Raw genomic sequence first — 25,157 nt, forward strand, 5'->3', positions numbered from 1 at the left:
CTGCATGGGTACCTGTCTGGCCCTGGGAATTTATTCCCAGCCAAGCTAGAGCCAAATCAAAGCTGGCACAGACCAGGCCAGGTCATGTGGGCCCCACACAGCATGGGATACCTCCGCTATATTTATCCTGCCAGTAGAAGTTGTCTAAAATAATAGCAATGTATGAATAACTGCAGCCGTAAGACACGATTACAGAGTGAGTCAGCTACTAGCCTGGGTGGGAATAGTTGATAACATGCTTCACTCCACCTTGAAGTTTGAATACCCAATAGTATGGGTATTCCCAAGAGAAGGACCAGCACACATAGATCCCCAGGGAAAACTGAGCTGGTTTTCCCATCTTGCCACTAGATGCCACCCTTGATCCAGTGAAAACTTTCATGAAGGGCCAGGCCTCTTAGCTGGATGAGCACACTGTTTATTACATCTTCCCTTGAGGATAAGAGAGGTGGGATCCAAAAATCAGTGAGGAATTTGCAAACAGCACCTGTTTCTGAAGGGATAGGGCTACGGCAGGGAGGATTTAACCACAGGGGCACGGACCCTGCAAGAAATAGGGGCCTTCTCGGGGTTGCTGAATACCCTCTCTACCTCCTGCCATTAACCCCTTGAATGGCTGTGCTTTGAAAAGCCGCTGACCACACCTTCCCATCTGAGCCTCCCCCTGGAGTGAGTTGCTTATGGGGATGGGATTTTGGCCTCGTATCATGCGTGGCTGCTGTGTAACACCCCCTACATTCCTGCTGCTCTCTTTGCATCACACCCTTTCCCAGTGCTTTCCCAATGGCATTGGAGAGCACAGAGGAGGAGTTTGAGAGCGGGGAGTCTTCAGGAATAAAGGGATGAAAAGAGGAGCCACACGATGACACAGCTGCAGCCCTGCCTGCCAGGGAGAGGTGTGAAGTTATGGGATTGTTTCCCAGGGGAACTGGCAGAAGTCACTTTGGGTGAGATGTTGGAACAGAGCAGTGGAGAGTCCACAGCAGAAAGCAATCCACATGTAAGTTGGGAGTTGGACAGATCTTAATGGGCCTTTTCCAACCCTGATTTTAATGGCCCTTTAAAACTCCTTGAGTAGTTTTTATTTCATGCTTGGCTAGTCCAGACTCCAAACAGGCTTCATTCTGCGTTTAATGACCAAAAGAAGTTCACACTAAGTGTTGCTGGTAATTTCTAACCTCACCCTTACGCAATACTTAAAAAAATGAATATGGATTCCTGGCTTGCTTTGGCCAGCCTTTTAGTGTATTCAGTACCCATCCCAGACAGACAGTCTTGTTAAATATCACATGAAAGTAGGTCAGCAGGCTTTTCAAAACTGGTGGGGACATGACCCTTTAGTTGAAGGTGTTGCCGGAAGAAATTTTCTAGGCCAGCATCTCTCAAACACGGTGTCCGTCCTTAGAAATCATTGACCCCTGCTGTTACAAGGTGTTTTGTAGTTGCATACAGGTAAAAAGCCAATAGGTAAGGTGTCAGTAGATTTTTTTCTTCTGCTGAAAAGTATGTCATGGATCATATTCTTTTCTGAGCAGGTTCCCCAAGGTCACAAGGTGCTGGGCAAAAACAAGCATGTGAAATGGCAACACATGCTAAGTATTGCAGGATTTTATTAGCATCTCCAGGCAGATTTCCAGGAAAACAATGAACATGGTGACTGCGTTCAGCAATTGCCCTGTTTCCATAAACTCTGGGTAGTGCCACTCATGATGGTTTCAGCAGGATCTAAAGATGAAGCCAACTGAAAGTCAATACAGCTCCTGGAAGGACGGTCCTCTCCTCTTCTCACCCAGTATGTGATCCACTCCCTCCACCACTTGACTGAGAGAGAAAGCTGAGGTTCATGGATGCATATTGGGTCTGACTCCTCCACCAGCCAAGGAGCTTCCAACTTGCTTCAGTGACCACCTCAAGGAGGGGAAGAAGAGCTCACTGTCTGTGGCCCATCCCCACCAATAGCAATACCAACGTGGGAACGATCCATGCCAGTGGGAAGCCAACTGGGGGCACCAACCTCTTCTTACATAGGCCCAAACAAGTTCAGACTTGCAGCCCTTACTGACGTGGGTTGAGTGGCAATCAGGCGTGTCCCCATGACTAGCATGGCCCCCACTGCTGTGGTATCCGAGGAGCTCAGCATGTGTAATGCATTTATGTCCGCCCTAACCCTAGCAGAAGCAAAGTGCTGTGGATCTTTTTTTACAAGAGAGAACTGAGGGGGTGGACAAACAAATTGCAGTGAGCTAAAAGGGAAGAAGGATTTACTGCAAAGCAGCTGCTCTTCGGTAGCTGTCCACCGTACTAACTTCTTATTCCCATTTCACTCAGGGCAGTCCTATAGTGGTTTCACTTTTACTTACCACAGAGCAGGGACAGGACAGTTACTGTAGATGATCTGATATATGGCAAAACTTTGCCCCACTTTAACTTGCTTGAGACACAGAGACCTAAGTCAGTCCAACCTCTCCTCCACCCTCTCTCTCCCTCCCTTTCCTCCCCCCACAACATACTTCTCTCCAGGGCTGCTGCTTAATTGTTGTCCCTCCTTCCTCCTCCCCTTCCCAGCAGGGCACCATGACATTCCTGCATTATTGATCAGTTATGGATGAACCCATCATATTGCTCTTACACCTAATGAGCTTTGTGTCAGAATTCAAGTACTTCCAGAATAAATACAGGCAATTTCTGCACTGGAATGAGCAGGCTTTAACTGAAAATTGCTTGAGTTAAGGAGAGGGATCTCTGTCTTTTAAAGCAGAAGACATTTCATAGCAGAGTAACTAGAAAAAAAGCTCCTTAATATCATTTCCTACTTGCTATTGACTTGTCATGGACAGGTTTTTTAAAGGAATGCAGCATCCAGCCACTCTGGTTTCAGCTGGGTTTAGGGTGTCACCATGGTTCTCAATGGGAGTTTGGGGATAACGAACCCCTTTGAGAATCTGGTCCTTTCTGACAAGTCTATAGATTTTTAATGGAATATTCTTAAACCACCAAACTGTATGGGGCTGATTCTGATGCCACTCACCCAGGTTTTCTATTGGTGTAATTTAGCTGATGTTTTTGGGAGCTTCTGAGAGCTTGGCACGTTGGAAAATCAGGTGGATGACTCGAGACCCTAATTATGGACATAAAAGTCTAACTCCAAGCTCCTGCTTGTGACATAGTTGGTCTGTCCTCAGCCAGTGATCCTGGGTCTACTTAAATGCACGTACCAGGTGCTCTGTCCTTAGTGCTGTGAGGAATACCCGCAATATCAGTTGTAACCTGTACTGCTTTTCACCTTGATATAATTCTTCACATTTCCCAAAAGGTCTCGGTGTCTTATTCATTCCCTGCTGTGGACTGCTCTCGGCAAAGTGGAGTTGTGCAGAAGAGCAGCATGTGTTTAACCACTATCAGAGGCTTGGAAGGGACTTTTTGGGTCATCTAGTCCAACCCCCTTCACAAACGCAGCATGCACTTATCCTAAACTATCCCCGGCCAATGCTTATCTGACCTTTTTTTGAAACCTGCCAGTGAAGGAGATTCCTTGACCTCTTTAGGCAATTTGTCCCATCGCCCTACTGTTTTTGTGGTTGAGGACAAAAAGGCATGACTCTAGCCCACGCTGCTGCAATAGTACAGAATATGATCATTCTTCTTCCCGTATTAATCCCAGGAAGACATTCTTTCCAGTGGCTAGATAATTAAACCCTGCCTAATTACATTTCTTAGAAGCAGTTGAACAGGCAGGGCTTAATAACAGGAGTGATATGAAGGAACAGCTGAAAACCACCAAGGCAGAAGAGATCATATGAGCATGCCTCTGCATTTGTAAGCTAGCTGGGGTCAGTCCCTGTCTTAAAGGCTCTGTGCCTGCCTTGGTAGCAGCCAGATGGGCCCCTGCAATCAAAATGAGCCCCACTGAAATGACAGAGGCTCCATACAGTTGCTCTCTTTTGCAAATTTAAGTTTAAATAGAGCCGGAGTACAGAGTAGCAGTGACCTGGCCAGACTACCGAGCTCCCATGTGGTGAGCTCAGGAGTTGTGCTATCTGTAAGTGCAGACTTTGTTTCCTGAGGCCAGATCCTCAGCTGGTGTAAAGTGGCTTCAATGGAGCTACACGTGCTTTTACACCAGCTCATTTCTTAACCTGTGTTTATTTTCAGCACTTGAGGCCCAGAGGCATGGGGGAGGCAAGGGAAACAATAACCAAGAAATGTGAAATGATCTCTAAAAAGGGCTCAAAACCACTTTGCTCTCTATTCGAGTGCTAGCTTGCCCCTAATAACAGTACATGCCCCTCAGCCCTTGTCCCTCCCCACGTGGACACAGAGCCATGATTCAGGACTTTGGTCAATATAGCTTTTTGAGGATGCAATGAACAGGGCTCCCACCATTTTCCATGGGTCCCTGTTCCTCCAGGACCTCAGTCTTTTCCTGACGGCTTACATTCCTGGTGCTCCAGTGCCGCAGTGATGGGCACACATCCAAAGCTCACTGAAGTCAGTGAGACTCCACAATGGATCAGACCCTCAGCGTCTAGCTAGGTTGGTTCCCAGCAGGTTGACCTGGTGGCACAGCCTGGCTGGTTGGTGGTGGGAAGCCCTTTTCCCTCATGTGGCTGCCCTGAAAGCCCAGGGGCTAGCTAATCAGGCAGAGTGTTTTATTTCTCTCGACATCCTGGCTGGCTGACCAGGCCCCCAGATCCATGGGGTATGGTGACGTCCTCACTATTCATCACGGCCCTGCGTGGCGGCTTCATCCTCAGACCTGCTGACATGCTCCCTGACGTTACCTTCACCCTCTGGCATGAGATTTCCTTCCGCAGCAGCATCGGCCGGGTAGAGAGAGAGGATGCACATGTATGTTGGGAGGGGAGAGCTAACATTTGCTGTCTCTTTAAGGATGCTCTCCTGTTGCTACTTCACAGAGTTCAGAGCAGATCGCTGTTTGCCTTAGCAAGAGTAGGGAGGAGGAGAGGCGGGGGAGGAAGAAAGGCGGGAGGATACTAAGAGGAGAGATTGGCATTTTTGCATCATTTTCTTTCAGTCACAGAGCAGCCGATAAAAAAAGTCTGGTTGGCACCATACACCCCCGCCCCCACCCCCACATGCCCTGAACGCACCTCTGTCCGAGGGGAGACACCCCCATGCTGCCTTCAAATGCACCTGCATGCTGCATCTTGCTCCCACCAGCCAGATCCCGTAGGAGCATCTCTCTCCCCTTGCATCAGGGCTATTCTGACTCTTGCTTTCTCTGAAGGCAGCAGCAGCAGCAGCAGTGATTTTAGCCATGCAGGAGCTAAGGAGGAAAACCCCAATACCTCAGGACAAAGAGCCCTACAGGTAGGCAAGCAGGGCTGCAGGGAGAGACAGAAGCAGAGCCAGGAGCCGCTGGCATCTGCTCCCACTGCTGGCCTCTCCCCAGGGGAGTGACACACCATAGGGTTGCAGTGATGGGGAAACCTTTCTTCTGCTGATCCGCTCGTGAGAACGTCGCTCTGCCTTGACTACCAGTGAGAGAGAGGGAGGAGGGAGAGGAGGAGGAGAGGGGGAGGGAGAGAAGAAAGGAGGACAGAGAGAGAGAAAGACAGACAGGGAAGGAGGGAAAAAGAAGGAGATGGCACTTTAAAAGCTGGCCCTGGCAATGATCACCAGAGCAGCCCCGAGGAACCTGCCGGTGCCCCCTCCTCAACCATCACCCAGCCAGTGAGCCTCCTCGATGGAAGAAGATTTTGGAAGCCCCAATGCCAGTGTGATTGGGGAGAGGTCTCTCCCTGGCGGGAGCAGCTGGGTGACCGCCTTCCTCTGCTTCATCATCCTGCTGACCGCCGTGGGGAACTTCCTGCTCATCCTGCTCATTTTCACGCAGCGCTCCCTGCGCAACACCTCCAACTACTTCTTGGTGTCCCTCTTCATGGCTGACCTCATGGTCGGCTTGGTGGTCATGCCGCCAGCCATGCTGAACCAGCTGTATGGCCGGTGGGTGCTGGAGGGCGAGTTCTGCTCCATCTGGTACGCCTTTGACATCATGTGCTGCAGCGCCTCCATCCTCAACCTGTGCGTCATCAGCCTGGACAGGTACCTGCTCATCATCTCCCCACTCAAGTACAAGCTGCGGATGACCTCTTGCAGGGCTGTCTGGCTCATCTTTGCGACCTGGACCTTAGCTGCCTTGGCCTCCTTCCTGCCCATCAAGATGGGGTGGCACGAGCTGGAGTTTGAGATCACACCACTCAACATCACCTCCCACATGGAAGAGGATCAGTGCAGGCTCCTGGTCAGCTTGCCTTTTGCCCTGATAGCCTCCTGCCTGACTTTCTTCCTCCCATCTGTGGCTATTTCCTTCACCTATTGCCGGATCCTCCTGGCAGCCAGGAAGCAAGCGGTGCAGGTGGCGTCCCTTACCACCACCGTGACCTCCACCTCAGACGATCCCACACAACAGGTAAAGAGGCTTGATGTGTGGAGGCATGATTTTCCTAGGTGCAGGCAGTGGAGTCTACTTGACCCACGATCCCTGCAGATCTCGGGCTCTGCCTTCCTAGGAAAGCTTGGGGCTCTTGCTATAGTATCCACAGTGGTGGGAACTGCAGGAGGTTGATGGCTTGCAGGCTCACTCAAGGGATGGACTCGCTTGGGCTAGTAGGAGCTGCACCTTGGCAGCACTGTTCCCTTGGACCGCCGGTAGTGGAGAAAGGGAAGCTGGTAGGGCGAGAGCCAGATGGTCTGGGCAGGAGAGGGACGGTCAGGACTGACCCACCTGCTGTCTGTCCCGCCGCAGCAGCCATTGCCAGTTCAGAAGCAGCGCTGAGGAGCAGAAGCCAGCAGCTGGAGAAGTTTCCTTAGCCGAGACAAGCCTGATTTCCCCCCTTAACTCTGCAAAGGCACTTATATCTCTAGAGTGGAAAGTTAGAGAGGCTGATTACGGTGCAAGCAGGAAGCTCAGGGAATAAAGAGTAACTTAAGGCTGTTGAGAGAGGAGGTGAAGGGGAAAAGCCAGGAAAATTCTCCCCTTTCCCTCTATCTGTTTCGGGGAAGGGGACAGGTCAATCTCCTCCTAGGAAAAATCCTTCCGCTCTACGCCTTTCCTACCCCACTATTTCCAGGAGTTCAGCCCAGCAAGGAAAGACACCCATTGATTTGATGGCAGTTTGGGATCAGGCCCTAGCCCTTGGTCAGCCCACCCCAGGCCTTTGAATAGTTGCCCTGCAGCTCTGCCTGTCCCCGGTGAATGATGCCCGGGTGCTCTGAAAGGAATCTGCAGACTGGTCAGGGGCAACCCGAGGAGAAAGCACCTCCTGAGAGTGGTGGGAAGGTGTTTGTTGCTGCTGCGGCATGGAGCATGACTGCAGTGGTGTCAGGGGCTTCGGGGGTGCTCCCTGCCATCAGTCCTGGTGGGTGGAGGCTCCTTGCTGTCTTCTAAGTACACTGGGGTTTGTCAAGCTGAGGCAGCCTGGTCAAGGTTTCTTTCTGCAGCCCTGCCAGCCTTTGCTGTCCTCCTGACATACACACCCTTGGTGTTCGGGACTTGTGGCACCACTCGCTGCAATGCTGATTTTCTGGTCATGGGAAAAGGGTAACGGAGAGGCAGGTGTCTGCTTCTGTCCCATGCTCTGCTACTGACTTGCTGAGAGACTCTGGCAAGTCACTTTCCTGCACTGCCCGTTCCCCACCCCTGTAAAATGGGGATGATGATAACCTGGTTTGCAGGGTTGTGCTGAGCCTTCACTGCTCCTGCTCTTCAGAGAGGAAGTGGTACGTAGACATAGGCTTTATTAAAGGCCACCTACTCCAGTCCAAATGCCTTTTGCGTTGTTGCTTCCCTGACATCTCTCTGCACTGCCCTGCTTTCCCAAGTGCCTGCAATAGGTCCCCATTGCCCCGTAGGGCCTGGAAGAGAAGAACTGCAAGAGCAGGTGAGGCACAGAACAGCATCTGCACCCCTGCTCACCTCTCCAGGCAGGAAAACTCGACAAAACTCCCTGGGGGAGCCTGATACTTTAGCGCCTGCACTGCAAAGTGCTGATGAAGGCTTGGTCCAGAAAGGTGCTGACTGCACTCCATTGCTTATGATGTGAGTTGGTAGGGTTCAGCGCTGCCTAGACCCAGCTGAGCACCTCACAGGATCAGACCCAAGCTGTAGTAATGAGACACTAAATGTGGGCTTTCTGCCTCCACCCTCATTAGCCTCATTACCACCAGCTGAGCACTATGTCTGGCCAAAGGACACAACCTCATTCATTGTGCCTGAGGGCCTGGGCCCGAGAACAAGGCACCCTGGGGTAAGCAAGGTGTGAACTTATCACTGAGGAGCAGACAGGTGGTAACAGCCCAGGTGTTTTTACTCCATGGTAGGTGTGAGGCAGGTTGCCTCGCAAACCAAGTAGTGTACCTCATGCAAACTCATTCCTGTGTCCATAGCGTGAGAATTGTAACGAGGGGCAAATGACCCATATTTGACCATACGCATGTGTGTGTGTGCATCTATAATATGATGGAGCCTATGACGGTTGAGAAGACCAATGGGAATCCAGCACAAAAACGGGCAGCTCTTCCCTGCCACATCATGACTGCCCAGTGACCTGTTCCCAGTGCCCCAGGCGTGACGGGATCTGGCCCAGCAGGCGATGCTGCACCTGTACCCGAAGCGGGCTCCAGAAGGAGTACGAGAAACCAAGGCCAGTGAGTCCCTCCCCAGTTCAGGGGAGGTGGGAAGAGGTGGAGGTTCCCCACACTTTGCTCTTGTCTGAAGAGCAGGGACTGCCCCTGTGCAGTGGGGCCCTTGGCTCAAATGCTTACTGTGTCTGGTCCTGAAAGACAAGGTACAGTTCATGGGGTATGGTGATGTCCTCCCTATTCATCATGGCCAAGTGAAGGATCCAAGCAGGATGGGATGTGGGTGAATCAGCCAACACTGGGTTGGGGGAACAGGGGCTAATGGACAAGGGTGAGAGAAGCTGGCCCTGATGCCATCTAGATTGAAACCACTATGGGGTGACCTGCACCTGCTCTGCTGGACCCAAACCTCCTTCACCACGCTGACCAATGGCAAGCATTGGTTTGATTTTTATTAGCTGAAAGGGTCCTTAGGGAAGTAATGAAGATTTCTCTGTCCCCTTACACCAGTTTTATACTGGGGGAACTCTGTTGGATTTACTGGTGTAACTGAGCAAAAAGTCCCTCTACAGCCAGTTTGCCTCAATGTTTTTGGAAAAATGTCCTTGTCTGTGTGTATGCATGTGTAGATCCCCCTAGTTTCAGCTTCTTAGCTTCAGTGCTGGAAGTCCTATATCTAGGACTGAAGAAGGTACAGCTTCATTTCTAATGGTTGAGACTTTAGAAATCAGGAAGAGGAAAAATGATCTGGAGGGCTTTAAAGACATTGTCCCAAGTCTCTCCCTCTCTCCTTCATGGAAACACACAGAGACTTGTACACTGGATTCATTGCAAATGTAATTGTTGCTTACTTTAGGCCTTTCCTGGCTCTCTGCTCTGGGCTGGATGTTTGGTTTCTCTCAGATATGAGTGAATTCTTTAATCTTTCTCCCCTTCATGATGATCAAAGTGTGTTGGGGTCGACGCATGGCATCCCAGGGCCTTCTAGGAATGACTGCACTCGTTAGAGAGACAAAAAAGAGAGGATAGTTTAATGGAAAATATCCATCATGAGCAGGGATCCTGATTTCCTCTGATTTAAACCCCCCCCCAATATTCAGTTAAAAAAAAAGTAACCCCACATCCACATTTTTCCATGATTAAAATGAAACACCACTATCTATATCTATATATTAACAGTGTTTCATTTAAAGCACAGAAAAATGTGGATGTGGGGTTACTCTTTCTAAACCCAAAAATTGGGGATTTTTTTTAAATCAGAGAAAACCAGGATCGCCAACCATGAACCTTGCAAATCTCTCTCCACTCTCTCTCTGGGCACCTTGAAACACCCTGCCCAGGAGGGTGTATTGCATGTCTACAGCACCTTGCACTTAAGGATCTCAAAGCACTTGATTAATTATATCTCCAAGACTCCTCAGGCATTGAGTATTCAAAATCCTCTGCTATAGATGGGGAAACAAAGGCACAGTGATTTGGTGACTACTGGGAATGGCACCCAAGGGCCCAACTGTCCTGAGATGGGGCAGTAGGGACTCTTTAGTCCTGGCCCCCCTTCTCCCAGTCCCCTGCTCGCATGGGACAGCTCCCTGAGGTTTCTGGGGCTGCAAAAGCAGGCCAGATTTCACTTGGAAACTGGGGGTGCCAAGGAGCTTTGCTGACCAGAAAGAGCCTTGCTCTCTCTCGCTCTCGCCCCCTTGCTTGTTCAGCTGTGGAGAAGGGAACAGCAGTCACAAAAATAACCGTGTGGAGGAGGAGAAGCTGTCACGCCCATTGTTAGGGAGCATGGAGCTTGATGCCGCTCTGCTTGGTGCGACTTGGTGGCAGGGAAGGGATAGGGAATGACAGCAGCCTCAAAGCACTGGAAACCACTTTCTTCCCCTTTTTAGAAAGAGCCTTCCCCGTTGCCATCTCCTGGGATCTGCGGGACATCAGCAGGCTGGAATTAGCAAGAAACAAGGTACCCGGTGCTTAAAAGCTGGATGAGGGTTAAAGGCAAGTGGGAACCATTTATCCAAAGCCCCCTGGGTTCTGCTGTGTGCCTTTAGTACATCCCACTCAGCCCTGGGCTGCAGTGGCAGGGCTGTTGCTGGGCTCTGTACTAGCACCACCCTATTTGTCTCTGTCAAGAAATCTAATTAACCTCTGAGCTGGGTTCATTAGTAGTTGCTGTGAGTAGGGACTGGATGGCCATGCATGCACCACATTTGTGACCGGTGCTGAATACTGAGATGAATAATATATCCTCAGGTCTGCCACTGAAATACAATGTAAGAGAGATCTCCCTGCTCAGCCGCTTCCTGATGTCACAACCCTCGCTACCTTTCCTGCCTGGGGAACTTAATTCACCAACTTGTCTAAAAGGAATGCAATAGTCAAACTAGGACCTGTAACCGGGTCAGTGGAAGTAGCAAGAGGAACCCAGATGTGGCACTACATCCTCAGCAACACGTGTGTGTGAAAGGTCTCAGTGTCAAAGGAGGACTTTTGGCAGAATGAAGGTGCCAAAGTCTAGAACTGCAGCTGTGAACTTCCGCCCTTAGCTGCTGCCCACCCCTGCGGGTGCCTGAACTCCAGCGGTCACAAGCTCCTGAAAGACTATTTCAAGCTGGACATAAGGAAAAGCTTCTTTACTGTCTGAACCCCCAAGGCCTGGAACAGATTCCCCCCAGTGGTGGTGAAGCACCTACTCTGGACACTTTCAAGAAACATCTGGATGCTTATCTTGCTGGGATCCTTTGACCCTAGCTGACTTGGGCGGGGGGGGCTGGACTTTATGATCTTGTGAGGTCCCTTCCAGTCCTAATGTCTATGAAATCTATGAAACTCTACAGGTGCCTCCTGTCTGATAGGCATGTTCCCCAGGTGTCTTTTCACATGCCCAGATCTGCCCCACTCTTGATGTGCCTGGGCAGCTCAGTGCCCCATGCAGGCCTAATCCAGAATCAAGGCAATCTTCTTTTCAGGATCCCTTAGTTCAGTAGGTGTCATCAGAGCTGGCTTACCACAGGACTGGGAGCAGGCTCCATACATGATGCAATGAGGGGCACTACCTGGTTTTAAAATGGGACAAGAGAAGAAGCTGCCTTCTCCCTTTATGCAGTAGCCTAGGGCCAGACTCCAAGAGAGGCCTACTTGAGGGGATTTGGAGTGTTGTCCAGCTTAAAATTTAGATGGGAACTGAAATGAAGAACACCTGGGTTAGACATTGAAGGGTCTCTTGGTCTAAGAGATGGTGATTCCTCACAAAGAGCATGCTGAGCAGGGAACGCTTTGGCCAGTGGGAAGTGTACTTGAGGTTATCATTCTCTCTCCCTGAGAGAGACACTATCCTGAAGTGTCTAGATGTTGGACTTCAAACATGCCACTGAGGCCTGGATGTTGACCACATGCCCGCTTAGCTCACCGCAATATAGTTTTGCTGAAAAGTGAAATATTCTTATCAGGCTTCCTCCCTCCTGCTGCAATGGCAGCTGTTCTGGTACATTCAGAGATCTGGGAAATTCGTAGCCTGAACAGACCTGGAGATGAATTGATGGGTAGATGGAATTGGTCAGCAGTGCAAAAATGGATGAGATTTATCACACAAATGGTGCCATCCCACACAATAGCTAGTCCTGTCCGTCTTCCTAATCACAAGCCTTTCTAATTGTGTGTGTGCACGCGTGCATGTGTGTGATATACTTCACACAGATGGGAAGAAAGCATGTGGAATGGAAGAGAATTTGAAATGCTAGAACATGACCCTGTTCGGAAATCTTATTCTGCCTCCAATATTTTGTCAGTTGCTTGCAATTACAGGCTGAATACCTCTTTTCTCCAAGTGAGTGGTTGAACCCCTGCATGTATTTTTATAACCAAAATGTGGCTGAATTTGGGTTCATTTATAATCAGTTTCTGCAGGCAAAAGTAATTGCTGCTAAGTCGAACAGATTTAATTCCTCAGTAATAGTCTCTATTGACCCTGGATCCCACAGGGAAAAGACAAACTTAATTGCCTTTAAATACCTTGACTTAATTTGTTGTTCCCTCCCTCTCTCTCACATAAAGAGCTGGGACTTGCTGACCCAGCCAACACACTTGTGGGAGGCGAGAAGTCATGTAGTTTAGGAAGAAGAATGAGGAACAGGAACTAATATCAATGCTGGTGATTTTTCTGAGGCATCAAACTCCACCAGCAATCAGATTTAAAGGGCGAGATCAGCAGTTCCCAAATGGGGGTCTGCAACCCCAAATGGGGCTGCAACATCAGCAGATGGGGTTGCGGAGGTGGGTTGGGAGTGAGGGGCCATGCTGAGGAAATGGGGGTCATGCTAAGGAAAAGTTTGGGAAGCACATGGCTAGATCCTCCCTTTGCATAAATCACACAGCTAAAGAGCTGGCCCAGAATGGTTGTTGGAGCATGATCAGCAATTGCACGGACTGAACTTGGCCCGAAAAGCAGCTGGGGGTAGGGGTGGGCAGGAAGGAACAATCTTCAGCACCACGGAGAGCAGGGAGGCCACAGACTGGACCGGGGCATGTGACAGTTTGAAACCAAGGAGCCTGAAGCAGGTGCTTGGGGTTAGATTGTGTTCAAACTGCCTCACTGAGTGAAGGCCTGTTGCAACCCACCATCCTACTCCCAGTTAAACCAGTGGCACTAAAATGGGGCTTTCAGATGGGCCTGGCTGAGGGATGGGAGCTGGTCTCTTGCAGAAAGAATCGTGTCTTTGGTGCAGTGGAGCCGTCATTTGCATCCGGCCTCAACTCAACTGGAATAAAACGGCAGGCCAAAAAAAATGAGATGCAAAGCAGAAAGCCACCGGGGTGTTCCACTGGTAATGGGAATATGTTTGTGGAAGGGAGGGCTGATCAGCAAGCTGTGGCTTATTTCATTAAGCCAGGATGCTGGCAAAATGATTAGTGACTGCTGAGCTAGACGGAAGCCACAGCCAGTCCTGGTGTTTGTGAACTGAAATATGTAGGACCCTGTTTTTAAAAAATGCAATGATGTGGCTGCACTGTGAGGCTAAGCTGCTTCTCGGTCAATTCTTCCAGAGAACAATTGATTTCCTTGGATTTCCACAGTAACAAGAGGTGCCCAATACCGAAGCCATTCTTTAGTGGGTAGAATTTTTCCTTTTCTCGGCGCTTCTAGTTTTAATCACAGCCTTCCCTGCCAGGCCAGTCTGGGGGGTCCTCCCTTCCTTCCCATGTACTCGTAACAGGGTACTTAGCAGGATCTGCAGATTCATTGGAATGACAGGCCGTTGCGGTGAGTGCGTCTGCTGTAGTGTTGAACTTGCAACCGCTGGGATGTCCACCCTACGTTGTAGCACCCTTGCCACCTCACCCCAATTTGGAGGGGAGGCAGGGAGGGTTCAGACAGCACGTGCCACCTGCCCATTCTTTCATGTGTACTGGGATATCACGAGGCAGCTACATGCCTGGCACTTCTGGGTGGATGTGAATCCAAATCCTACCACTGCGTAACTGTGTGGGCTTGGGAAATTCCTGCCCCTGCTCCATGCATCAGTTTCCCTGACAAGAAAAGGAGAGGGTCTAAGGGAAGTTCGGGGTAGTGCACTGATGTCTGATTTGCCATTCAAGGCCTCTGTAGTATCTCTAGTGTTGGACAACATGCACCCACTGGCCCTGTGTTGGACAGCTTCATTCTGCCCAGTGCAAATCCCATTCAAGTGGTTGGCAGCTGTGGGCACTCAGCGTTTTTCAAACCTGGGGTCCTGCAAGGGAGGCATGAAACCCATGCTGTAGCACAGGGAACCATGCCCGCCTGCAGCCAGGACACCATGTTCCCTCTGTGTTGTGGCCTCCCTTCCAGGGGCCCATCAGGCTTGTGCTGACAGTCCGGCTGGGAGCTGCATTCTGCGGAGGCACCTTGTACTGTGTTGCTCGCCATGGGAGTTGAGTCTGAGCCACGTCCCAGTGTATCCTCATCTCCCTGGGTAATTACCGAGGACAAGGCAGCAACGCTTGCTGGGGGCTTCATTACATGGGTCCCTCCTGCTGTTGAGGCTTCCTTCTCACGCCGCTCCTCCTCCTCCTCCGCAGGTCTCCAGAGCCCAGAGCCAATCGGCGGCCACGAGTGAGAGCAGGAAATTTGTCAATAAGCACAGCAAGAAAGCCTTGAAGGCCAGCCTGACCCTGGGCATCCTGCTGGGCATGTTCTTCGTGGCCTGGCTCCCCTTCTTCGTGGCTAACATGGCACAAGTAAGTCCGGGCAGATTGTTTTCTACCCCTATCCATCACATGCGTCCCCCCCTTGAGCAAAGCCCCCGAGAAGCAGTGTGGATAAACACAAGTGCAATGTCTGTGGCTCCCGTATAACATCACTGGCCTCTCTGCCCTTCTCCTGAGCCCTTTCCCATCCCTGCCCACATGACATCTGGCTGGAAGGGCCCGTTTTTAAAAGGTGCTTTGAAGGCAGAGGGGAGTGAGACGCCTACACACAGAGCTCTCAGCTCCCCAGGGCAAGGACTGTCCTTTGTGCGAGGATGTCTGGGGCCATGCCTGGTGGAAGCCATGGCTGCTTGGCCAGGAGCTAGAACCAGGCAAAGCAGGACACACAACTGCTGCTCGTGGGCCTTCCTGAAGGCCATTTTAGCTTCTTGTACTGGCTCAATCCCACCCTCCCAGTGCAAGTCCTGCCTCTGTGCTGGGAACCTGCAGTGAGGTGAACATGCTGAGCCCCTCTCAAAGCCAAGCTCATTCCCCCTGCTGGGAGGGGGAAGAAGCACTGTTGCTCCCCGCGCATGGGGCTGATGGCTTTGCCAGTGCACTCCCGCTTTTGTAGCTGCACCCAGTGAGGCAGCCCCTTCTGGAAAGGGAGCTTGGCCTCCCCTGGGCTCCTTGTCCTGTACTGATTCTCCCTGCAAGAAGCTGAGGAGTCCTGGATGCTTCCCCCACCCCTGCTGTGACGAACCCTGCCCCAGGCTGCTGCCTGCGTTTGCTTTTCCGTGGTCCCCCACAGGGACTTCCCTCCTTGGAGCACATGGAAAGGCCCAGAACTCCCTCCGCAAAGGCCAGAGTTGGGATGTGACTGTCCCAGGGGCAGCACAACCAAGCCCCAGAGCACAGAAAGCTCGGGGAAAGGTTGAGGCAGCCACAGCACTGTAAACGGCCTCAGTGACTTGGTCTAACCTCCGCTCTCTCCCCCCCACCCCCGCAGGCAGTATGTGACTGCGTCCCTGCCGGCTTCTTTGACGTGCTCACCTGGCTTGGTTACTGCAACAGCACCATGAACCCCATCATCTACCCGCTCTTCATGAGGGACTTCAAGAGAGCCATGGCTAAGTACCTGCCCTGCTGCCGGCGCTCATGGGAACGCAGGCCCAGTGCCATCTCCCTGTCCATGAGGAACTCCAACAGCGGGCAGCGGTTGGGGATGTCCCTCAAGAATGTCCTCACTTTGCAGGGCGAGACTGACTCTGTGGACTCGGTCATCCAAGTGAATGAGCACATCTTTCTGCCCGCTTGCAAAGACCATCACTTGGAGTCCATCCCAGTCACGGGGGCCGATTCAGTCAACCTATTTGACTTGGACCACACAGACCAGGAGCTGCAGATCAATCAACTAAACACTCCCATGGATTGACCGAGGTGCTTGGATAGGAACAGAAGACGGCTGGGGAGAGCTTGTTATGGGGTCTCCCAATTGACAAACTAGCCATACGCTGCCTAACGGTACCTGCTGCCATAAGGTGGGGCCCCTGAGGACAAAGGCAGAGATGGAGGAGTAGGTGGTGCTGTGTGTGCGTGTGCATGTATGTGTATAGGTACAGGGACCTCTTGAACTAAAACGGGCTGTACGGACATCCCGCGGCATTGATTTACCATGATATATAGCCCCCTGCCACCCTGCAAACAAATCACTGGGTTCTTTGACAGCTTAGCTGCAGGAAGGGAAATGTATCTCCTCTTTGTGTGGAAGTCGCTAACCATTTCTTCATCTGTTACAGTTTGGGCTTGTTTAAAAAAGTGAAGCCACATTTTATTGCTGAATTGCTGGTCTCTCTGTACTCGCTTTCTCACTGGTGCTACTCCCTGCTCCTTATCTGTGAACCACAAAGCAGCCCAAGTGCTCTTAGAGGCTGAACTAGGCATGAAGTGCCTGGGTATGATGCTTTTAGTATCTCTGAGTTAAAACAGTGGTGATATTTTCCCTTCTCTTGATCAGAATGTAGAATTTGAAATCAGCCCACAGCAAAAATGAAGAGGATGAGAAAAATGCTGAACTGGATCTAGCAGGCAAAGGAATCCAAGAAGAGCCCAGTGCTGCCTCCTGGCAGAGAGCAATCTCTGCTCCATGCCAGTCCTTTCATACTGGTACACAAGGTTTGAATGATGTCTGGGAAACTCTGGGATGCTGGATTCTCTTGTTCTGTTCTGAAAGCCCAAGTAAAGGGGGCACTTTGAGGGTGAGCCTTTAAAGGGCAAAAGCCAGGCTGCTACTCTGACCCTGCAAGCCCCAGCTGCCAGATTAGTGCTGTGGCACTAGTACTAGTACCCTGCCTAGAAACATGCATTTTCACTTGCCAAGCACCTCTAATTGCTGGTGAAGTCTGTGGGAGCTGCAAGGGGGCACATTTCTGCCTGGAGCAGAGGCCTAGACTAGATGATCCTGAGGTCCCTTCCAGCCCTCGTTTTCTGTGTTTCTATACTAAATACCTCAGTTTGCCCATCTGAAGGCAGGGATCACAGTGCTCACCTGCTTTCACAAAGCGCCTTGACATCCTTGGACTAACAGTGGGCAACTGTCTGCACAGTCTAACTGCTGTCATTGTGGAGGTTATTGTGATGAAGGGGGGTGCAGTTACAAATTCACGGGAAACAATTCAAAACATAATCTCAGTGTTTGTGCTCCCAGGTATGGGTGGACGGCACCGCTGTGTTTGGTGACATATCCTGGGAGCGGCATTTGCTCATCCTGTGACCACAGTCCGATTTCGGCAGCTGCATTCTGCTGATCTAAACTCCACCTGCAGTTTGAATCCAGGTGCAGAGATCCACTCTGCTGAGCTGGCTTTTGCCACACGAAACAGCTCCAGTGCTCCAACCACGGCAGACCTGCATTCGAGGTAGGGGTAGGGGACCATGACCTCCACAGAGAAGCTTAGGACTGTTGTTGGAACGGATGTCATGCTCAGCAGCACAGCAGGTCAAGTGCAGGGGGTGGGGAGAGCATCACACACGGCACAGAGGACAGCACACGCACATCTTCTGCCCAGTCTGAGAGTGCACAAACCAACATATGGTCGTATTAGCAAGCCTGGGGTGGGCGGTGTTTTGGAAAGAGAAAATACAGATTCATTTTGTTCCTCTTATTAAGGTCAAGTTAAAAGCCTTGGAGGGAAAGGGGATTTCTCGAAGGGAAATGCGAAGGACAGAAAAGAAAAGGACGGGTGCTTTGAGGCCTATTAAGTCACTGAAAAAACTTTGCCTTGTATGACAATTGTGAGACTTGGCCCTGGCTTCCCTACTTTTTATCCAAGGATCTCAACACACTTTGCAAAAGGCAATGAAGCTTCAAACCTGCCAGGGAACTGCTCAGTGTTATTCTCTCCATTGTACATACAATGCAGTCTGGAGAGTGTCTTAATTAAACCCTTACAGCCATGCATTGTCAGAGGATGAATCTGGGTATCCTCATCCCTGTCTCCCTATGACTCACCTTGGTGAATTGATGTGCACTGTGCATGTAGATCCAGCATTTAAAAAACCTGACAATGATACAAAACAAATTCACCCCTTTAATTCCCAAGTGACAAGCTGTTCTTCAAACAGACAAGTTCCTGGTCCCCAAGATACTCTAATAATGCTGCCACAATCACTTGGTTTCCCCAAGTTTCACAACATGAAGCAGCATTTTCTTACCATGATCATGGCAGTAACCTCCGAGGACCTCAGCTAGTGCCAATCAGGACAACTCCATGATTTCTGTGGCTCTTGGCTGATCTACAGCAGCCGAGAACCTGACTCTGTCAGGTGAGAAGACAGTCACAGCAGCTCCGACAGCTTTGTCCCAGTGACACTCCGCTTCTATGCTCCAGTTTCTATAACATCTTCTAAGCTGCAGTCAGTGTCCATCCTGCTCCACCTTCTGCAGTCCAGTGTAGAGAGACAGCACCTGGCCCAAGTGTTTTTGTCACTGTTAACACTAAGGTCAGTCTATTCCTGTCTGCCTGTCTTGCCAACATCTGCACAAAGAACGGATGGAAGAAGAAAACGAGGGGGTGGCACAGCAATGCCACCGTGGTCCCATAACCCTGAGCTAGCCCTAAGGCAGAAGAAGTTAATGCCAGAGTGCAACAACTCACATCCGAATCCCACTGGACTACTAATTCATGCAGGGGAGTAAGTAAACCAGATCTGAAGTGCTGAAGGAATAGATGTCAGCTTTCACGGGGGTTTTTCTCAGGTACGTTAGAGCAGTTTGGCTGTATTGCAGCAATGGCGCCAGCTGGGCTTTTCCATTCCAGCCTCTGAGCACTGTTGATGGTGCTTTCTACCCTGTAGTGTAAGGAGATGTGGCATAAGGAAGGTGAGAAGAAGCAATTCCGAAATGAAGAGCAGACCGGTGCTGCTGGACATGCTGGTGTTCCAGCCCAGCCGCTGGGAGTCTCCTGGTGATGTAGGAGCCTGAGAGACACTGTGATCCTGCCAGAACATCCTCCCACTCTAACACTCTCAAAAAGATCTCCAAATGGTTTCCACTGAAAACCAGTATTGCCCAGGGTTATTCAACGGTTCTAACGGCTCTTTAACCCAACAGCGCCAGACCTAAGGAAGTTACTAGCTGTGCCAGCAACCAGCTGCTCATGTTTTCTAGTAACTGCATTTAGTGCTCAGCCCAGGCGTGCACTGAAGACCCAGGTAGGTCAGGGCTGTCTTGCACCAAAGCACTAGGCAGGTGGTCACTGCGTCATGACCAGCAGACACAAAGGAAGGAGAAGGGATTGTTCAGTGTTGATCTCTCAGATTCAGTCTAGACTTTGGTCTGCTGCCTGCCTCTTGATGTCATTATTGTTTGAATAGTCTGGGCTGTGGCAGGAGATTTCTCCCAGGACATGACTAGAAGAACCAGGGGAGCACAGGGAGCTGGCTGATAAAGGTTTGTCGCTTGGGCTTTGGTCTCTGCTGGTATCTGATGAGACCGGCGATTCGGAAGCCTTGGGGTGTGTAAGGGGAGAGTTTCTGCCACTCGGGCACAGTCCATCACTAGCTATGGGCTCCCAGGACCAGTGGTCAGACTTGATGGCACCATCTTCTACCACCCTGCTGTTCTCTCCCTGGGTCTCATTGTCTGTTGGCTCCTGTCTTTTCTTGCCCTGGCTGCAGAAGAGGCTGGTGCTCCCCATCTCCTCCAGGCGACACTCCTTGGTTTTAATGCCCACAGCCTTCAGGATAGTGTTCATTTGCTTCATGTAGTCCAGGTGCCCGCTGACCTGCAAAGAACAACCATGGCCTGTTAGTATGAAAAACCCAAGTGGAATGCAGTTAAGCCCCGTGCATGGAGAGCAGAGGCAGCTGGGAGGACCTGCCTCAGCCCTAGAAAGCAGGGAGAACTCGATCTGAAAACACTGAAATGACTGAGGTGCAGAGATGGGAGTCAGGAGGGCTGGGTTGCTGTCTGACCCAGGGTAAGACATCCCTTCTCTGTGCCTCAGTTTCCTCAGCTGTACAATGCAGACAGCTGTTTCTATGAGAAGGACTGTTGAGGGACTCAATTCCTGCTTATGAGGGGCTTGTAGCTGGAAGCTGTTCCCTGGCACCAGTGAGATACTGCTTTAAGAGTGAACTGAGCCTGCAGATGCAGAATACATCTGGCAGGGCTATCAAATTTGTGATGCTACCTGTTAACGAGCTACGCTCCTCTGATTGGCATATCAGACCCCCCCCTCAAATACATACAAGAGAGGAAAATAACCAGACTATTTAAACAGCTCTTTCCAATCACTTTTAAGAAGGCCAAGGGAACTCCAGCCCTCAGGTCAGATGGAACCAGCTGCCTTTTCAGGCCAAGCTGCAGCAGCTGCTGAATGAGACTTTTCAAGCAGCTATGCTCCTCCAAATATCCTTTCCTATTCTACTTGCAGCTGTGTGTAAGGATGCACCTGTGAACACAAAACATGTACAACAGACCCACCAGCAGGCTTCTCTTGGCAGGAGAGTGCCGTTAAACTCAAAGCTAATTCTGCGGCCCATGCTTCAGCAAGCACAGAGGATGTTAGCAAAGATTACAGGGCATGATTCTGCACCCTAAGGCTATCTGGTGTCTCCACTGTCCAAGAGTTTGCTCACAGCACACACTGACCTCAGCTGGGAATCCCTGAAGCATGAGGGTTGACATGCATATGGCGAACAGTGGTTTGAGATCTGCTGAGAGGTTTGTCTCGCTAGTATTGTCAGGCAGGGAGTCTCCTGACTAACTCTGTGCCAAAGGGGAGTACGCCAGGGACACCCAGCTGTCACAGCATTGTGTTTCTCCACCCTGGACTCAGGTAACTGCTGCCACCTCCACATTTCTCACCCAGAGATCTCATGCTGTCCCCCTTGCTCTGTTCCCTCGTGCTGTCTGAAATGTCTGGTGCCTGCTGCAGTAGGAGGCAGGCACTCTTCAAAGGCCATTGCAGCAAAACTCCCTCACCGTGGCTCAGCTTCAGACTTGTTTATTAGCAATTAGTGTGTTGCCTACAGTTAAAAGCCAGGGAAAGGCCTTAGTCACTGTTCAGCTAGAGATCCCCCCTATGCTCCGGTAAGCACAAAAAAGTCTTGCTGCAGATCCCAGTCTAGACTCCCCTCTCCAAAGCTGCTAGGTCCTGTATTCTCCAGCTTGGTCTCTGCTTCTGAGACCCCCTCCTTCCCTGGCAGAGCAGTATCTGCTTTTTTGAGTATCCTTTCCTAGGCTTATTCAGCAACATTGTGAACAACTGCTAGCAGTAAAACTCATTTTCCTCTTCTAACGGTCCTTGCCGAACTGCTGGCATTTGAATGAACAAATCATGATGGCTCCTAGCAACCAGAAGGGCCTTGATAGAGCTCTCAGACGGTAAATCACACTCACGTCCAACCATGAACATGCAAACCATGAACTCACCACATTACCTAACATCCTCCCCTCCCTGCAAGGGGGAACTCCTTCTAGAATAGCTTTAAGTCCCTCCAAAGGGGATGAAGTTTGGGCTAAAGATCTGGCAAGATGACTAATCCCCAAGGCACAAAAGCAGTTCAGAGTTCCTTCGTGTAAAGGCAAAATTCAAGCCCACTGGCCATTTGCATAAAGCAGCTTTTGAGTGGTAACATTTGGATGCACTTAGAACTTGGAGCAAAGTGAAGCATTTAATCAGCACATTAGTAACGCGATATTCAGCTTTAATCAGCCCAGATGGCTCAACAGCCTTTTTATATTTTGAACAGATCAGTACTTTAATTAAAATAACCATCAAAGGCCTAATGGACTGATGATTCTGATGTTTACATTGTTCTCAAGAGAAGCATGAATCCTTCCTTAGTCAGTATGGGGCTCTTAGGAGGCAGTGGAGGGAAACTTGGTAGAGAGCTGGGTTAAGTGGATGGGAACAGGTCAGTAATGGACCTAATGACAAAAAAAAAAGGTGCATGAAGTTTGCTGTTCTGCTCTAGCTTCTTCCGGAGAAGCTCTCTCTTTAATAATAGCTGTGATTCCCCCAACCCAAGATGTGCACGAGCGATCCATAAAACAAGTCCCGAAACCGCTCTGACTGCAGAGCTGACTCCGTCGGGCCCGTGAACTCTTCCTGCTGCCCACCTAGGTCACGGCTCCAGCCACACCACAGGGAGGTTCCCAGAGGAATGGGCTGAAACCTGGAACGTGATTTGATATTTTCACGTTCATATTCCAAATGGGAATAAAACCAAATATTTCCACCCTGTCGCACGTGGTGTGGGATTTCCAGATAGAAGTTAGTCTGGTTTTTTTCAAAACGTGGTCAGCTCAGAAATTGGGTTTTCGACCTGTTGTTTGTACATGAGGTCAGCAGGAGTTGCCAAGCCATACTGTGTCATGTGTTACCGCCACCAATGTGTCATACCATGGCATCATGCTCAAAATGCCCTTTTATATTATTTAATTTTTGGATCATTTCACGGAGCTGGTACTTGGTAGAGACTATAACAGCTCATTCTCGTTTCTAGAGCAAAAGCATCTAGTGCGTGTGTTGTAAGAGATCAGCCTGACACTTTAACCAAGAAAAGAAGACAAACATTCTGTTTAATAATTAGAGGAGCACCTGTTCTCCATAGTCTTGGGTTAGCCGGGAATCATTTTTCTTGGCTCTGGCAAACAGTTGCTTCTTCACTGAGTACACAAGATGTTTTATCTGTACTAACCAGCAGTTGCTTTTGATTTTTTTAAAAATAATAAAGTATTACTAGAATATTTTGAAAATTCAGACATGGCTTGACATATGACAGGTCACATTTTTCATTGCTGTTATCACGAGGCAATGCACAACTCTGAAAAAGTAAAAGCCCACAGCAGCTTTAGACAAAAACTTCATCTTGAAATAATTTTTGTGGGCTTTTCCCAAAACAAAATCTACATGAATTTGGGGGTTTACCATTTCAGAAATGTTTGCAGGCTATTTCATCAAAATGAATACAACTGCATGAAAAAGAAAATGTTTAGGTAAAATGCCTTTTTCTAAAAAAGTAACGGTTTCAGTTACAACACTCCTGCTTCAGATGCATTCAGCAGTGACCCAGAGGCAAAGACTAAGGGCTGAGACACCCCGGTGACAAGGACGCCGTTCATATCATTCCCGGAATAGTCTTAAAAGCTTTATAAAAAAATCAAACAAATAAACTGGGGATAAACCTCCCCCCCAAACCAAATCAACCAACTACAAACTCTCCGGTGATATGCTGAGATCTCACCTACTCATCTCTTAATGCAACTCAGACAGAGGTCTAAGGGGACACCAATCCAGACTGGAATATGGTTCTTAACACTAGTATTAATGAACCGCCCTATCTCCACAACCCCATGTGACATACGTGATTATTACCACGCTCATTTTACCTGTTGAGAACCGGGGCACAGAAAGATCCAAACGAGAAATTCTAAAAGCACGCTAAGGAAGTGTTACAGATTAATGTATAGCAACCACTCCAAAACTGTCCTATGGAGACTTTCACTCTAATCTACCTGTGGGCTGTTCTGCTTACAGTATTTTTAAGGAGCTTCTCATTGTGTTATCCAGCTACTAGTTAGAAAGAAGCTCCTTTCAAAAGTGGCCTTAAAAGGGCCAGATTTTCGTAAGTCCTCAACACTCAAAAGTTCTCAGTGAGTGTGATGGAGAAAGTCTCTTTTCCCAGCACTACCATCTTATAGGAGCCTCCACTCCTCCAAAAGTTCCTGCCCAGGCATATGCATCGAAGGTCTGGGTGGCCCTCATGCACGCACCATGATCCAGGAGGATCGACAGTTGCCACGATCGATCGGAGATGTTAGGCACTGAGCTCTTTTGAAATTTGCCTTCTTCAGTTAGTTGCCTAAATGGGAGTTGAGTTCTTCCCCCCCGTCCAGCTCTCCTAAGTACCATCAAAAATACTCTTTCATTCTTGCCCAAGGCAACTCCCTTCCCCTACTCCAAAGGGGAAAAAAAACAAGAGAGAGAACTTTGAGGACACATTAGACTCCCTTCAAAATGAATCAGGAGACGGATTTCAATTCAATTCAAACTCATTATGAAGATACACTTGAATTCATTCCAGTGGGGTAATCTAGAAAGCCACATGGCAGCATACCCTGAACATCAAATGTAGATGATGGCAGGACTGTCTGTACAGATCACACTCAGTATGTCCTGGCACCTTTCTAAAAGCTTTCTGAAACTGTTCCAGAATATGGCTGGTACAGCACTGAAGCCCCAGTCAAAGGCTAAAACTCCAGATTTAATCAAAAACCTTAAATCACTAATGGAGATGCCCTCAAAATGTACCAAGTCCTCTCCATAACATCTTCATCCACCCACGAGTCCAAGAACAAATGAATGCAAGTGCTCTGCAGTTTGCTAGGACAAGCAAGTCTGACAGACTTTGACTGAGAGACCACAGAGATAATCAGGAGGAAACATGAGGCATTTCCAGTCTGTATCTTATTTCCGTCCTTCTTCGGTAGTGTTAATGGTACCAGAGTTCAAACTGCAGCGCAGGAGAACGGATGAGAAATGAACCAGTCAAGTAAAGTCCAATAAAAGTAAATATACCAACTGATGTGTCTCCACAATATATTAGATACAAAACCATTTTTCCAGTGTATCTTTTCACATCTGCAAGTTATTGCATGTCGCTTTGCTTCTGAGCTAATGAAGTGGATTCGTTCCTGGGGTAACTCCACTGAAGCTAAAATAATGTTTAAGTTGGGGATGAATTTGTCCCAGTATATTTCTGTGGAACTAACTTCAATAATAACAGGGAAGCAGACAGAGGGAAATGGATTCTATCCCTCGTATATTCATTTATGGTGCCATTACAGAAAGATGGGGATTGATTTTATTTGGGTAACGTCC

General features: G+C 49.5%; 2 protein-coding genes across 3 annotated transcripts in view; one reads left to right on the forward strand and one right to left on the reverse strand.

Annotated features, from left to right (window-relative positions):
• The first annotated feature begins 60 nt into the window (after nt 1-60).
• HTR6 (5-hydroxytryptamine receptor 6) lies at nt 61-18,140 on the forward strand. Its single transcript, XM_090024312.1, has 3 exons — nt 61-6,433; nt 14,659-14,817; nt 15,776-18,140. Exons 1-3 carry the CDS (start codon nt 5,708-5,710, stop codon nt 16,199-16,201), a joined length of 1,311 nt encoding a protein of 436 aa, XP_089880438.1. The 5' UTR covers nt 61-5,707; the 3' UTR covers nt 16,202-18,140.
• Nucleotides 18,141-18,339: 199 nt separating this feature from the next.
• TMCO4 (transmembrane and coiled-coil domains 4) overlaps nt 18,340-25,157 on the reverse strand; it is a 67,493-nt gene continuing 60,675 nt past the window's right edge. For both annotated transcript variants that reach the window (XM_090024308.1, XM_090024309.1), the window contains exon 14: nt 18,340-20,051. In XM_090024308.1, the coding sequence (XP_089880434.1) occupies nt 19,587-20,051 (465 nt within the window). In that variant the 3' untranslated portion in view covers nt 18,340-19,586. The remainder of the gene's footprint in view (nt 20,052-25,157) is intronic.

Source organism: Crocodylus siamensis, chromosome 12 (genome assembly GCF_052110815.1).
Source record: "Crocodylus siamensis isolate JL-2025a chromosome 12, ASM5211081v1, whole genome shotgun sequence".
Taxonomy (NCBI): domain Eukaryota; kingdom Metazoa; phylum Chordata; order Crocodylia; family Crocodylidae; genus Crocodylus; species Crocodylus siamensis.